At 39.3% G+C, this 16633-nt stretch overlaps 1 protein-coding gene across 1 annotated transcript in view; it reads right to left on the bottom strand.

Annotated features, from left to right (window-relative positions):
- The window catches only part of SLC1A1 (solute carrier family 1 member 1), a 50773-nt gene extending 41226 nt beyond the window's left edge, over positions 1–9547 (bottom strand). Inside the window, exon 1 of the mRNA XM_054652773.2 lies at positions 9240–9547. Within this exon, the coding sequence (XP_054508748.2) occupies positions 9240–9330 (91 nt within the window). The 5' untranslated portion in view covers positions 9331–9547. The remainder of the gene's footprint in view (positions 1–9239) is intronic.
- Positions 9548–16633: the final 7086 nt, after the last annotated feature.

Raw genomic sequence — 16633 nt, forward strand, 5'->3', positions numbered from 1 at the left:
GTTTCTCACTGAAAGAGAATATGAAACAGAAAAAAAAAGTTATCTAACAGGTGGGACTCCCTCATGTTATTTGCATTCATGGCTGAGAACACTGGTTTGGGATGCACAGTTTCTACTGACAGGGAGTTCTCCATCAGTGTGCATGACACTGAAGAAACAACATATCACCTTCACCTCCCACTGACTTTATTATGTGAATGATCCTTAGGAATGAACCATAAAGGCAATGAGAAAAGGAATCCAGCATATATTTTTGTAAAACTAATAATCTGTTTTGTAAAATTATCTGTTCTGTAGCACATGTATTGCTCTGAAAAAAAAGCTGTGGTATTTATTTTTCCTGTTTTCTTAAAATTTCATAATATGGAAGCTCCTTCTCACTGAAGAAGTTAGTGATCCTGCTGATGCTGTTAGACAGTGTGGGAACTATAGGAATTTTGCTTTGACACAGCACTGAAAGAAGAAAAAAAGTCACATTGTTCAAACCTGGTATTATTTAATTGTACTGTAGCAATATCTATTGTGCTATTAACTAAGTGATTAGGTTCTTCATAATTTCACATTATATGCTGCACAGATGTGACAGACTAAAACAATTACTTCTATAATTTTGGTGAGTCTTAACTGAATTAACCTCACAGCAGATGATTCATGGAACTGAAAAGGCTAGCAAACAAAGTTCACTGACTTGATTTCAAAAACAATACAAAATATTCAATATAAACATGTCAAACTGCAGCACAGACAGGAAGGAGTTTTGCAGTGTGATACATTCTCAGTCCTTTAGTAATATTTTATAAACCAATTTTTTCTGCTCTCTCCATAGAGTTTCTCTTATCACTGGCTGTCTCTTAGTGCAAAGAAATATAGTGCCAACTACAGAACACTAAAAGAGAGAGTGTGGAAGAATATATTACAAAGGCTTATAAACATATTATTTCAGCTCTTTTGCATTATTTTTAATACTTTCTAATGTTACACATTTTACTGTTTTACACTCTATCTTCCAATAAACATACTGATGTGGATTGAAAAAAGATGATTCTTGGAAAAACTGCAGGCAACCGCTAAGGTATAAGAGTTTCAGGGGTATAATTACATGGTAACTAATCTTAACTCTATGGTTGCTTGTGTTAGCCAGACTACCAGCTTGCTTACAAAGACATGTGAAGAAAAGTTCTCTCAGAAATCTTCCAGAAGAGAGTTTCCGTATCAGCTCTTGATTTACTGAAGAATATTTAGTAGCAATGTATAAGAGAATGCTTGTCCTCTGCCATGGTGAGACCCCCTGATGCTCTCTGATTATCCTTTTGAGGGTCCAGTGGTTGTAAACTCCTTTACACAAGCAACACATTGTCATCTGATTGCAGTGTGAGAAAAGTTCAGGAAGACAGTGACTCCCTGTGATGGACCTTCAGGAATGAAGGCAAGGTGGAATGCTGGCCAGAGGGGTAAAAATCAACTACTCCAGTGTGGGTGTACTCCCTTTACTCACAGTAGGTTTGAAGGCCACCGCAAACAGCAAACACACATAACTCCTGCTACTTCCTGCGCTGCAGGAGCCTGGAACAGGGCTGATAACATAGGGCAGCCTGTAGCAGTCACCACTAACACAGAGCAGCCTCTCTGCTATGCAGCCCTGCACAAGGCACACCTCATCCTTCGTCAAACCAAGAGCAGTTAGTTCACTCACCCAGGAAAAGGGAAATAGTGGCTATTTTCCTGTGACTGAGTGAGCACAGTTCTGCTGAATCTGAACCAGTACTCCCCCAAACATGCAGAGGGCTAACCAGCTTGATTATTTAACAATGTCTCCTACTGGACTCTGGGTTTCCTCTCCTTTAGCCAAACAGTGTAGATGAATTCCACCTGCACATACCTTCCAAATATTTTCCATGTGCAGATGAAACTTCCTTCAGAAAAAGCCAAGAAAAAATATACAGGCGAAGGAAGAAAAAAACTTTCGACTGTGCTTCATCTAGCTAGAACTCTTGTAAAGAATCTACCACTAAAAAATAAACTAAGTCATACCAGAGATAAGATCTTTTTCTTTCACAGTTTTCAAAAACTTGTCAACTTATTATATTTATGAAGTAGTGTGCTTACAACCTTAACATAACAAATTTATTTATTTTATAAGCAAGGTCATGTCATAAACAAACAATCTGGGGAAAATGACAATTTTGTCCCAGCAGCTATGCAACCTACATTTCTTCATGGATTTGGATGTGTCCTGGTGAAAGCACCTGTTCTGTGGGGAAATACCGTGTGAAACTCATTAAGGTTTCAGGAAAAGCAAAATCAGTGTCAAACACACATGATGGAGGACTATAGGGTAATTAAAAAAAATGAAGAGCCTGCCTTTTGAGAGGAGATGAAGGAGCTTAGTTTGTCCACCATGGATGAGTGAGGTAGGAATATAGAAAATGGTTGAATACTAGTGATGGAGTAATATTTTAATTATTGGATGCATAGTGAAACAATACATTTATAGTGGAAATTGTAAGGCTTTCAACCATCAGATTGAAGAATACAGCTTCCTAGGAGGAGGTACAGCATCAAATGGCCTATATAGCTTTAAGATGGAGCATGGCATGTAACAGAATTTTATCTACAATGGTGCAACCCAAAGCAGCAAAGGCTAGATACGATAACCCAGGGGGTATCCTTCTATCTCTCTATTCCTGTGCTTTACAGTAAAATTGAAAGGTGACTTGACAACAGTAACTTGTCTTTCTTCTTTTGCAGACCTTCCTTATGACCCCTTTCATATATCACTTCTAAAACCATTACCCTTCTCCTTCATCTCATCCATCTATGATGTGTGAGCCTTCTTTAATTATGCAGTCATCCAGACATGTATAGGTCTTAGTGCTTCCACAATGTCTCCAAATGCACTACAATTTATGAAGCAGTGCTTTTGTTTAGACCCCTTTTCTCAGTCATTTCAGAAATTCATGTCTCTCAGTTGTAGCATCCAATGTTTTGCTTATATGGCCTGACACACTACAGTACCATGGGCACTACTACAATGCCACACACAAAATACCAATAATTTCTCCCCCTTCATTGTAAAAGCCCACTGATATTCTGTTCTCTTTCCACAATGTTTTGCTTGCTATCCCAAAGCTGTAGAAGCACCTTTGTATATGGATAGCCCAAGAGATATTAGCTCAGTAGAGCACATCAGGAGAAATGCATTTTTACTTAAGACCCCAAAAACACTCAAGAAACTAAATAGTTGGAAGCGGTATAAGAAAGGTGAAAGGCTAGTAACTGTAAATATCTGCCAGATTCTAAACCTTGTTATTACTTAATTCATCAGAGAAAAGGACAGTAAACAGGACATTCTGTTCTAGCTCTCCCCTTGCTGGAAGAGCAATGGAATGATTGTGACTGAGATAAGCAGATGGAAAGCAATTTAGTGGACACTAAAGATAGACAGATAGTAACATGCACTAACATTGTTATTCTGAAACTAATGAAGACTTCAAAGCCTTGAGAAATCAGATATATGATCCAGAAAATTAGCTCAGATTAAGCAAGGCCAGGTTGTTTGCCATTCCAAAAGCATGAAAGGACCACGAAATTTGAGACGCTAATTCCAATACAGCCCTGATCTTCAGATGTGATACAGATGTGTTCTCACTGGACAAGACAATATTGTGGGACTATAAGCACAAATGCCTTGCACAAATCCTATGGGGCATTTGTAGGAAAAAAAAAAGATTTCCCAACAGTGCAACTAATGTTTGCAAGCAGTCTCAACCTAAACATTAACTTTTTAATGGGGTATAGGGTATATAAGATGAAAGTGTCTTTATGCTTTGTTTCTAAAATGTAAGTATACAAGAAAAGAAATTTTCGCAATTACATCTTCCCTTAAATAATACTGGGAAATTGGACACAGTAAATATTTTGCTGATACTAATACTGGTGTTCTTGCTTCAAATGTAAAAATAATACCAGTAGACTTTGGTAGTTTGGGGACTTTTCAGAGTGTAAATTGACATTAGGCTCACCCTTTCCAAAGATTTTAAAATTCAGCTCTAGTGATAGTTTCACTTCACTCACATAAAGTGAAACCCAGAGACTGGATTAAAACAAACAATAAAATTGGAAAATTTACATGCCAGAAGAAGAAATAAAAGATGGGTTTTCTTTGCTTCAAAACAGCTCAAAAGAGGCATCATGCTTAACTTCAATTACCTTTGAATTCTTTCATTGTCTGACTTCCTGACTTAGAGCATTTTTGATCCTCAGTGGCATGTTAAACTGTCAGATTAAATTATTTGTCACTACACATTTTACTTTCCATTGCTAAAATTAAATTCAGACATTTTCTCAGAATTGCTGTGTTTTATACATTTCTGAGGAGATCCCATCCTATATCAAGCTGTTGGCAAGTGTTACAGAGAAACACAGGTATAAGAATCATCACTGTCTAGAGAGGCACAGAAAATCACAAGTATCATCTATGCTGTTCTGAGGCACAGCAAGAAGAAAACAGTTTTCTTTTAAATTTCCATGCTACCACAGTTGATTCAAGATATCTGGTTTTCATTTTTTGTAAATTCCAAATTAATAAAATGCTATGCTTCAGAATTCAAGAAAGAAATTGAATGCTTGGCTTACATCTATACTTGTCAGAAACAATGCAGTAATTCTTTTGTTTTATTATATTCTCCTTATTCCCCAAGAACTTCTTTCTTGCTGGTTTTGCTAACGTATTTCAAGAGACTATAAATCTGCTTCATTGTTTGGAACCTTACCACTGTATTGTGCAAGCAAGAAATGGTACTGAAGACAGCCTAAAATAAGCTAAGAGGCCACTTTTTGATAAGGGTACAAGGAGGGAGAAATGGAAAATTGTGAAACTTTACTTCTTTACTTCATATCAAGACTGGGCTTTTGCTATTTAAATTGTATTTGCTAGAGACAGAAGCAACTTACTGACAGAGTTAATAGGTTTTTGGGCTTTAGAAGCTGCAGTCAACATCTGCAAAAAGACCTCAGGAATATTGAGCTCCCTGGATTCAGGTGGCCTTCTGCATAAGGAAAGGCCATCAACAGAGTGATAGGTTACTAATTGTTCTGTTGTTGTCTTCACCCTATGAAACATTCATTCTTGTACGAATGCACTGGTGGGCTTCCAGTAATGCAGAACTACTGCTATTAAAACCAGCTGTCAAGTCCCCTTGTCAAGTCTGATTACAGAGGGAGCACAGCCCTTCATTTAGCAGGTATGAATGGACCTGATTTGTCTAGAAACAAAGAAATATTCTTAAAGTGAGACATTACTACTTAATATTATAATATAATAACTTCCATTAACATTATAGAGAATAAAGGCATATCAACTGCTAGGGGGTATCATAAAATACAAGCTAGAAGATTCAGTGGCTAGTGCACTTACCAAATCCTGGTAAATCATTTTAGTCACAACACTCAAAGTTTCTGCAATGCTAGTGTTACAACAGGAACTATGTGTATTTAAATCTCACTCTCAAAGGCAGGGAGAAAAGGAGGTCTGACGCCAGCCCAAATCTTTCAACAATGGAACTGCACAAGTAAAGCATCTGATCCTGCAGAGACTGAATAAATTCACTTCAGAGGTGGAAAAGTCAGGTGTTTAGGCATGCTCCAGCCTCAATACCTGACCGCCGCCCTCTCTTTTACTCCACCCCTGCCTTGCATCACCGCTTGCTGCAGCTCGCGTTTTTGCGCGTTCTCTGGCCGCCCGGTCCCGGCTGTCGCTGAGCCACCTCGGACAGCTCCCGCCGCCCCTGTGCTGCCCACCCGGCTCCCGGCCAGCACGAAGGTTCCTTTTCGTGGTGTCTGAGGCGTACAGCGTAAGGAGCATGTAGATATGTGAAGCAGAGAACGATGGAGAAGGTAATGGCAGAACACAAAAGTGTTTCTCGCTGCCTCTCACTGAGACTGCACTGGCACACCCCTGATGAACAAAGGGCTGAAGAAAGGACACCTGAGATTCACAGTCTCCGGTGCCATTAGCTTTCTCAGTATTGCATTTCTCACATTTCCACATAAATACCTGAACAATTTTAGTGTCCCACACCTGCGCTATTGAGAAAAGCCCAATCCCAAGGCACAGAGAGGTTTAGAGGTATCTTAAGTTCTGAATATGTTTAGGAAGTGACAGACACTCCATTCAGTGATTAAAAAAAAAGTATTTGCAAATTTGGGTGAATTGAATCCCTCAGAATAATCTTTCCCAGACATAAAGCTGCTACCAAAAAAAAAAAAAAGCAGCAAATAGATTCAAAAACTATCACATAATCAGCCTTTTCCTTTCATGACTGGTTTGTCTGCGTTGCAGCAGTGACCTTTTTGAGACAAAGTGATGACAAATAAGAAATACTCTATGAGAAACCTGTGAAGTGTGACTTAAACTCTCTGTATGCAATCGCCCTTTGGACACCTGTTTCAGGGTGAGTAATTTTCAGGGATATTTCCGGTTTATTTTGCCTTGATTGTATAATCTGGAAACAATGTAACTTTCTATAAAACGGGCTGAAGAAGCACTTGAAGCAAATTGACTTGTAAACTACTTTTCTTAACTCAGTTGCTTTGGGCTCAGTAAGGCCAGTAGAAGAAGAAGATGCAAGATACACCTCCTTTTGCAGATATTTGTGTCAGGCTGCTGCTCTCCTGGTTACACATCTCTTCACATCAGCTTGGTGGCCTAAAGTTGACTCTCTTCTAAGGCAAGGAAAATAACCACTTGAGCCTCAAATTTTATTTTCTTTGAATATGCATTCAGGTGTTTTCACCCAAAAGACATGACACTCCAGATATTTTGTGTACAGATTGTAAATTACACCCCCCCCACACACACATTGCTATGAAAGAAATTCTGGTACTTTTGAAAAGGGAAAGGACAGGCAAAAAGTTGAATGCTTAAGATAATAATACTCTTGAAGGAAGTAGTGTTTGGAGTTTGGAATTCTGAGGGGTTTCCATTTCTGTCTCTTTTCAGAGCTGCACACAAGTAATCAGGAAAACTTTTCAACTTAGTAAGGGTACTAGAAAAGATAAGTATATTTCAATTGGATGCTGAACATGGCTCTGAGGATGATGAGCAAAAATCATGACTCCATATGATAGTGCACGAATATCAGGTACTTTGCAAGACAGCTGGACAGCTTTCACAGCATATTTTCACAGCTTGATTCATTTATTACTTCCATCTTCTGAAAAGCCTATATTCTCATTTCAAAATGATGTGCCGCTCTTCTGCTCATAAATGCTAAATTGTTCTTCCAAACTAACTAGATTAACAAACCTCAGACCAATTTCCCAGAGTATATTAAAAAAGAATAAATACGTAAATTTAATTATGAAGGGTTTGTGGACTCTAGGTATATTACAAACTTTCCTCATGCTGTAGTAAAGCAATAATATATAATTTAACTCCATCTTTACAACGGTTTCACTGTTCTTCTTGTGTATCTTACTTCACCTTTGAGAGATACTGGAAATGCTGCAGATACACAGTTCCTTGAAAAGGTAATTTGGTCCAAGGCTCACAGAATTACTATGAAGACTCTCTATGACAGTATTAGAGAGCTCCCCTGAGTTATGGACTGTTAATTACAGTGTAGCAGGCAGAGAAGTTGAAGGACACAGCAGGTGTTGGGAGACAGTCCTGTTACTGGGAATTTCTATTGGGTATTAGGGGAATTGGGGTCACTTGTCCCCACAGCTCCTGCATTGTCATATTGTTGTGGCTCTCAGAGAAATTTAATTTCAGAATGTTGCACCTGTGGAATCACATCACAATCTTCAATTCTAACTACAGACACTGAAGATAATAAGAAGGGAATATTTCTTAACCACCTCTGTAAATCGGAAGTAAGTACACCAACTTCTGGAAGAATACCTGACAGGAGTATGTGAAAAAGCAATCGTACACATGCAAACACAGACACATAAACGCATTCCTCCAGTTGTACAGTCAGATTTTCAAAGCAAGGCCCTTAGCACCTGGTATACAAAACTCACAAAAATATTTTTGAACAAAGTGAGAAAAATCCAGGGATCTTTCAAATACTGAATGTATTGTGGAAAACATGTATATGTAAGCACAGTTCTGATTACAGCTTATAAATAACTGGAAGGAATTCCAAAATAACAATTCTCTTCTGAACAAATCTGCACCGAAATAGGCATGGTCAAGCCAAAATTCAAATTAGCAGAAAAGTCATCTGAAAGAGACAGCAAGTTAAGGAAGTATTTATAGCACCACTTCTATACAGGAGAAAAAAGTCAACAAGACTTTCCAAATAATAACCAAGAGAAAATGAAATAAATAGGGCCAAAATGATACCCTATGGAAAAACCTCTTCATCTAAGTAACATGGTGCATTTTCTTTGCCCTCTTTGCCCACTTATCCTTAATAAGATGGCGTTCAACTCGTTTTTCCTTCAGAAACTTATTGAGGTACAGGGGATAAATCCTGCTATCTTTACAATGATGGCCCTGAAAACCTCTCTGAAAGCCGGATGGCACTGCCAGACGTTTCACCCCCGAAAACCTCTCCAAAAGCTGGGCGGCATTGCCAAACTCTTCCAGCTGCACCGCTAGCTTGGGCCACCAGAAGCAGCCACCTCCATCGCTCTCCGGCCCTACAGCAGCTTCCCTCGGCGGGGCTGCCACCTGCACACCAGCAGTAGGCAGGGGCCGCGTCCCCCCAGAGCTGCAGAGGCCCCCCGGGGCACAGCCCGCCGTGGGGACCGGCAGCACGGAGGGCTCACAGCCCCCGGCGCCCGCGCGCTTCTCCGCACGGCGGTCTCACCCCGCCGATCACCGACCTTTGCCACACGGGCCGGAGGGACGCGCGCAGAAGCCGGCCCGGCCAGGAGGGCCCCGGGCCCCCGTTGCCGACCCGGCCGCCCGGGGCTGACAACGCCGCGTCCCCCCGCGCCCAGCCCCGCTCCCGCCCGACCGCCGCGGCACCGCCACACTGCGGGGCTGCTCCCCGCGGCCGCGGCGGTGCCGGGGAAGAGCAGCCCGCCGCCCTCGCCTGCCTTTCGGGTGGGTCGTTCGCACGGCCCCGCGCCGCCCAGCCCTGCCCTGCGGCCGCGCAGCCCCCCTCGCCCCGGCGCGGTCCCCGGTCGGGCGCCGCGCCACTGTACGGCCCGGCAAGGCCGTACCGTGCCGGCAAGGCCGGGCGGGGGGCGGCGGCGCCCCGCTCCCTGTCTGCCCCCGCGCTCACCCGCCAGCACGGCGGCCACCGTGCTCAGCAGCAGCCAGTTCTTCCTCACGAAGCTCGGGCAGAGCAATTCCTTCTTCACCGCCTTCGCCATGGCGGGGGTCGGCGGGGCTGGTGCGGTGCGTGTCGCGCGGAGCCGAGTCGAGTCAAGCCGGGCTGAGCCGAGCCGAGCCGAGCCGTGCGGAGCCGAGCCGAGCCGAGCCGAGCCGAGCCGGGCCGGGCTGAGTCGAGCCGAGCTGAGCAGAGCCGAGCCGAGCCGCCTGCGTGCGCTCCGCGGGGCTGCGCGCTCGCCGCGGGGAGGCGGAGACGTTGCGCTTCACCTGGCAACCGGAGAGCCCGGCCCCCGCCCGCCCCTCGCTCGGCCGGCCCACCTGCCGGCCAGCACACCCAGCTCCTGCTGACAATATTGGGGACAGCAGGTACACAAATGTCTTGTCGGATTTCCCCCCCGGGATTTGACCCTGGTAGGCTTACATACCAAAATAGCCAAGAAGCGTTTATTTCTTGTGCATCTCACTGGCAATGGTCTCATTCTCCCTCCCCACCATAAAGCTGATTAAAGCATATATAATATTTGGACCCAGTTCTCTGTGGGTGTATGGTTTTCAATATGTCTATAAACGTGCTGATTTTGATTGTCAAACCCGTAACTCAAAGGTAAATGCAAAGAGCAGCCAAGCCCAACCAAAATCTGCCATTGTCTTGCTGAATGACATGAAGGAGAGAGCAGAATGAAAGTTTATTTTATCTTGTTTAATTGCACTTGATATCATTGATTTCTAACCATACACTACTGAGGTTTACTTATTTCTGTCTATAACAACTGGGTAACTAAGGCCTGAAGGAGATCAGCAAAAACTGCAATTGAAACCTTGTCACTTCTGCTCATTCTTCATTCTTTCTTCACATGAATCTGGCTGTGCTGTGTGACAGCCTGGAGAAAGAGACAAGTACGTACCTATTTAAATCAGGCAAAAGCACTGAAATCCACCTGCATGAGAAGCAAGAGCTGTCATCAATCTCAAGTGTTAAAGCCTAGACCTAGATGCATAAATTCATATAGACATACCTAAAATTGTTCATATTTTTCAGATGTGTAGAACAACTGCAGTAATTTGTTTGCATCTGTCATCAGGAGAATTAATTTAAAAAAATAAGAGGTAGCCCAGTGGTGGAAAGGAAACAGATGAGTAAATATATTAGTTTAATTAAGCCATAAAATGTGTCAGACCTCTTAAAAGGAAGGCTGGCATGCATTACAAGCTACAGTAAAGCAAAACAAAAATAATTAATGCAAAGAAATGGTAAGAAACAACATGACTATGCCTAGACTTTGGTATGGAAATGTCACAATATATGAGTGGCACTAAAGAGATACATGAAGAAAAAGCACACTGGGTTTCAGGATGGGCAAGATCAGGCATATCTTGTGTAGAAGAGCTCTGACTTTGGATCTCATTGCCACAGGGTATAATTTTTTAAAATTATTATTTCCTCTCATATATACTTAGAGTCTCGGATGTTGCTTTCAGTAAGTCAAATGTCTGATCTGCTCTAGGAGGGGGGGAATTGGTGCCTCTCTAGATAGTAAGAACAAAATGATTTGCAAGACATCTTCAGAATTTAGGCCATCCTTTAATTTTCTATCTATTCCTTCTCATGTACCCCTTCTTACAACTTACTCTGCTTCTCTTTCGAGCTGTTTTGGTGAGCTAGGGGAAATTATTCCAATTCAGTTCCTGAAGACTAGCTAAAATAAGGTTAGAATTTACTTATTTCTCTATTAAGGTTTTGTATTTCTCTTAATACTAAAACATTCAGTATCCTTTTTCACATTAAGGATTTCAGAGTACTTCTTGGTACATCTAGAATTATCTGCAGCATTCTTAGGACAGAAAAATGCCCTTCTGCAGGTACAAAACAATGTGATTGTAGCTGATATATTTCTTCCTGAAGCTTGAAATACCTTAAAAGAGTTGCACAACCTTAGAAAAAACATAAGACAATTATGCTTTACAACTTGTGAAGGCTAGAGACAGATCTTATTTTTGTGTTCTGCAACAGCAAGACTATATATATTGAATAATATTGAAGACCTCCATATACCTTTTGCTACAGTACAATGTTCTATTATTTTCTGCTAGTGTTTTGTCCCTAAAAATATTTAAGGAAAAAAACATGCCAAAGTTCTAGGCTTTTTTTCCTTAATAATTTTCTTTATTTTTTTAATTTCATCAAAAATAATTCCACAGCCTTGACCTCAAAAAAAACTAAACCCGAACCCACAAAGTTTATAACACAACACGCATTGAAAATTAAAGAAGGGTGTAAAAAAAATCAAGACTATGAAATAGGGATGTTTTCAACATTCTGATGAGCAAGCTGTTTTAAATTTAATTTTCCTATTATAGAATGATGGACATTGGCTTTGATCCTGGATGTGGAGTCAAGCTGGCAGTTTCTGTAAAGTGAGCTATAAATTAAAAAACCCAACCTCACAAAAAAAGTATCCCAATAAAATGGAAAAAGAAATGTAGCCCAAGCCCATAGATCATTCTTGAAATGTTGAAATTATTCTAAAAACTAATTAATCTATTTGAAAAGACTAAAAGACATAATGATTTGCAAGACTACCTGCTTGTACACCTAGTGAGTGCAACTAATGAGCAAACATAAATCTATATTCTATTTTAAACATTTTTTTATTTTGTCTGATTTTGAGACATTGTGGAATGGAATCATTATGAAATTAATAGAATACATTTGTGAAAAAATATCAATACACTCTACCCGTAAAGATGATAAGAATATATTCTGTAGCTGTATTGATCACTGTTACAAAGTTGTCAGAGTAGATCATGGTCAGGATTGTATGCATGAAAAAATGCTTTAATTTTTTGTGGTTAATATTTTTTATGTTAATGAAACATACAGAGGAATCAGTCTGGAAAATGTGAACACTGTCCTGGGAAAAAGTGACATATATTGACCGTGTTTGGTTTTTTTTCCTGAAGGCTAAAATAATTCAGATTATTTTGTTGTCGAATTAGGAGTGTACATAAATACATAAATAACCATTCTATTGACAAATTATTACCACATAGTGTCCTAATACTTACACAGCCATGTCTTAACTTCCAAACTGTATAACTGTCTTATCTACATTTTAAGTGAATTACTTAAGACCAGCGTAGGAATATTTTCAGCATTTTGAGGCATATGAATGTTTCAGTGCTGGGAGATGCTGGGAGAGCAGTCCTACTGGAGCATGTACAGTACAGTGCAGTGCAGAGCAGAGTGTAGCAAGTGGAAGCTTGCCCTTTCATACATCTTAAAAAAGATCTTCAGTGATTCTAATTAAGAAAGGAAAAAATCACTTCAGTTTTACTTATTTAGACCTTCAACTTTTTCTGCATCGGTTAGCTTACTAATATCATTTTTATAAGTTTTGGTGACAGTTGATTTGTTCCATACGAAAATAATGAAGTGCCTTTTTCTTCTAGTTTATGGTGAGCATATAAAGGAAACTGCATCAACAGGGAATTAAGGAAATTTTGAGTATTATGTTTTTTAAAATGCTTTGATAAAACAACAGTATTTTAAAAATATTTCAAAAAATGTGTGCTAATAATCTACATAAAATACGGGTAGAATAGTTGAGGGTTTTAAATTTGCTTTTTTAATTTAATTTTGCTTTTTTAATTTAAGGCCAATCCACAAGGTAGAAACTTTGCAATAGTTTTTTAATAACATAAAGCCGTGGGTATATACAAAATCTGAAAACACAAACTGATCAGTTCCTTCTAATATCTCTTTGTCTTAATGAGAAAATAATGCAGTAAAAATTATAGCATTTCTAAGTTCAGTGAAGTGCCAAGGCATGTGGAACAAAATGCACAAAGACCTTATGTTTCTTATGTCTGTAAATACTTTAGTGCTACTGAGCACCCAAAATCACAGAAGTTTTCCTTATAGCCTGGAAGATGTGCCTCCTGATATCTGACCTTGAAGTTTAACTTCCATATATGCTATATAATACAGCATATGTGATAAGAAAAAATATATTATAGGAAAAAAATTCCTCCACTGAGCTTTACTTGACAGATGCACTGATTGTCCTCAAGGGCAGAGCTGATGGGGGGCTGATTTTATATCTGCTGCCATGAAACTGGTCTAATAGCAGTAGACTTTTCTTTCACAGTTGCTGTTTAATCCAATGTAGTTTTAAACTACCAGAACCTTTATTGGTATATTTAATCAATCCAACCCTCTCTTATAATTTTAAAGTCACATATTTTTCTATTTCAGTAGCTGTTTCTGAATGCACAGGGGGATCCATCTAACTACATAGAACTTCCAGAATATTACCAGTAGGTGCTTTATCTGCTTTGCACTCGTTTCTCTACTCTTGCCAAAGATACCCTAAACCTTATCAAATTAGTCATTCTTCATGTTTTCTTCAACTGAGATTTTTTAGAATTGTTGAATTATGCTTAACAGTAGATAAAAAAGTCTGGATTTGAGCTAAAAGTAACAAAGAGAGGACATTGGGAGGGAGTTTTTTTGTTGTTTGGATTTTGGGGTTTTTTTTGCTTGTTTTGGGAGGGTGTCAGTGGTTGTTAGGGTTTTGTTTTGTTTTCCTTAATTAAATGAAATCCTATGCCAGATAATTGAGATTTTTATTGTTGTTGGAGTCAATGGGACCACTACTGGGAGGAAGACAACAGCTGCAGATGGGATTTTTCTTTGCTAGCTTATAGCCCTCTAATATTGAATATCTTTTTTTGCTACCAAAACTCAGTTTTGGTAACTATATGTTCTTTTATCAGCTATTTTTCACTGTTGGTATCTAAACTCATCTGTGTCAAACTAACATAAAAGAATAATGATGAAAAAGTATTAGAATTCCTTGATAATGGTTTACCTGTTAAGCTTTTAAAATCTTGGATGTGGAACTTTACATTCTAGATCACTTCTGGTTTTTTTGGTAATTGTGTTCCTGGCCTCTGTAAAAATACTGTGTATATTGTCACTTATTTTAATGAAGTTTAGAAGATGTTGTATCCACATCTTACTTGGAGGAATTTCTATCAGTGAAAAAGTGTGATTATTTTTTCTTGTTTCAAGCGGTGTAAATATTTCATACTGTGCTTATATGTTCTCCTGGCTGCAGACATTTTATGTTGTAAGAAAGCAGGCAAGCAGAGTGGGAAGGTGGCATCAAATGTGTTTCACAGATCGAGATTAAACTAGTAGTTATGTACTATTAACAGAAGGCTGAAGGAAAGCCAAGCTCTGAAAATCATTACAGGCAGACACATTTTACAAAGTCACAAATTTCTCATTTTCCTAGAAAGAATGATGGCATATCTGTGAAGTGATCATGAACCAGCAGCGGTGTAAATCCAGGGGCATACTGTGGTAATGATTTAAAAAATGATTCTTCCTTTTCTTAAAAATTCAGCCACTTAAGAGTCCATGAAAAAATCTAGACCAATATGACTGCAAAAAGTTTTCCTTCCTAATTACACAAAATGGGTAAGTATGAACAACAAGGATAAGTATGAAGAACACATATTTCTTACAACACCCTTCTTTAGCCTCATGTGCGAAGGAACTCTGGTAGTAATAAAAAAACTAATTAAATTTGAAGAAAGAGTAAAAATACCTATGTTTCTGCAAAGCATTTAAAAATGTCTGTCAGAGAATATCAGCATGGCAGGGATGAGGTTTGTGTTGAAAGATGATGTCTTCATGGGCAAAATTATTCAGTAAATCTTTGTAGAGTAGACAGACAGATCTACTATCTGGAGTGGAGGTTTACCTTTTCACTTCTGATTTTTGTAATACCTTCTCACCTGCTGACTCAGAAATGAACTCTGCTTAAGGCAAATGACTAAAATAAATTTGAACTAGACCTCATATATATTTCCAAGATTTTTGAGCTGTGGATCAGGCATTATTGTTTTCAGATGTACCTTGATATTGAGTGTTGCACAGGATATATTGTTCTTTGGCACACTAATATGTACAAAGCAATTCCATCTCAGAAGAAGAGTTACCTCACAGCAGCACCTGCATCTGACCTCTAGGCCCATGTGAAAAGGCTGGATCTTTACTGTAGTGGCAATCATGTCTCTTAATCTTGAAAAATTAAGATGTAAAACTGTGTTGAACAAATACCACTTTATTAGCATAATAATAATTTGTTCCCCAAGTGAAGATGATGATATTTTCTTGCCATATTGGAGTAACATCATTTAACCTCCATACTACACAAAGTATGTATGTATTAATACAAGGTAATGGTGAAAAAAGCAAAAATTATAGGATAATATTCTACTGCTGCTCCAGCAACTCTGCAGGATGCCTCATTATGCGATATATGGTACAAGTAGCCACACAAAACATATGTAATTATAAAATTATTGATTCTAGCTGGCAGTTGCTTTTTACCAGTCTTCACAAATGACATAAATGAAATTGAAGGACACTGTTCACCCACACTCCATTTGGAGATTTATTTTAATGAAGACGTAATGAAGCAGAACGTTTTCTGGATAGAAGATAATGATAGCAAATGACAAAATTATTTTGGAACTCAAATCTCTTGGTAGCACATTGAAATGGATGAGTGAGTGAACACTAATTTAGAAAATGTTCAGCAAGTTTGAGGTAATATGTTAACTGAGATAGCCAAAGATCTGAAGAGCAAAGTTGAGAAAGGAATTCAGAATTATTGGCTATGCAACTCAAAAATGAATTATAGGCATACGATTTGACCTTCTGGGACATTTCAAGAGCTTGAAAATACTCAGTGCCCTTGGCATCTTTTCTAGGCAGAACTAAACAGTCATTGTATTCCCAATTTGTTCTGAGGAGTTTTATCACAAGATTTGGAGCTTTAGCATGGTCTGTGTCTAAGCCTCAGCTTTTTTAGTTGCCTGCACACATTAGAATAAAAACATCTAATTGTGAGCTAGGATTCTACTTCAAAAGAATGTAAAAAAAAAAAAGTGGAAAAATACCATGGTAATGCACTGTAAATGGTTCAAGGAAAGAACTCATCTTTTAAAATATTTTAAAATCTCATTTTATCTGATACCTAGCCTTCTTTCCAGTACTTTCCAGTACCCTACAAGAAAGATGGAGACAGACATTTTACAACAGCATGTTGTGACAGGACAAGGTGAATGGCTTCAAACCTCAAGAGAGTAGGTTTATATTAGACATTAGGGTTTTTTACTGTGAGAGTGGGAAGACAGTGGAACAGGTCGTCTAGAGAAACAGTTAATGCCCCATCCCTTGAGGTATTCAAGTCCAGTCTGGAAGGAGGTCTGAGTGACCTGGTCCACTGGAAGGTTTCCCTGTCCATGGCAGGGGAATTGGAATTAGAT

This window comes from Agelaius phoeniceus, chromosome Z (assembly GCF_051311805.1).
Source record: "Agelaius phoeniceus isolate bAgePho1 chromosome Z, bAgePho1.hap1, whole genome shotgun sequence".
In the NCBI taxonomy this organism is placed as follows: domain Eukaryota; kingdom Metazoa; phylum Chordata; class Aves; order Passeriformes; family Icteridae; genus Agelaius; species Agelaius phoeniceus.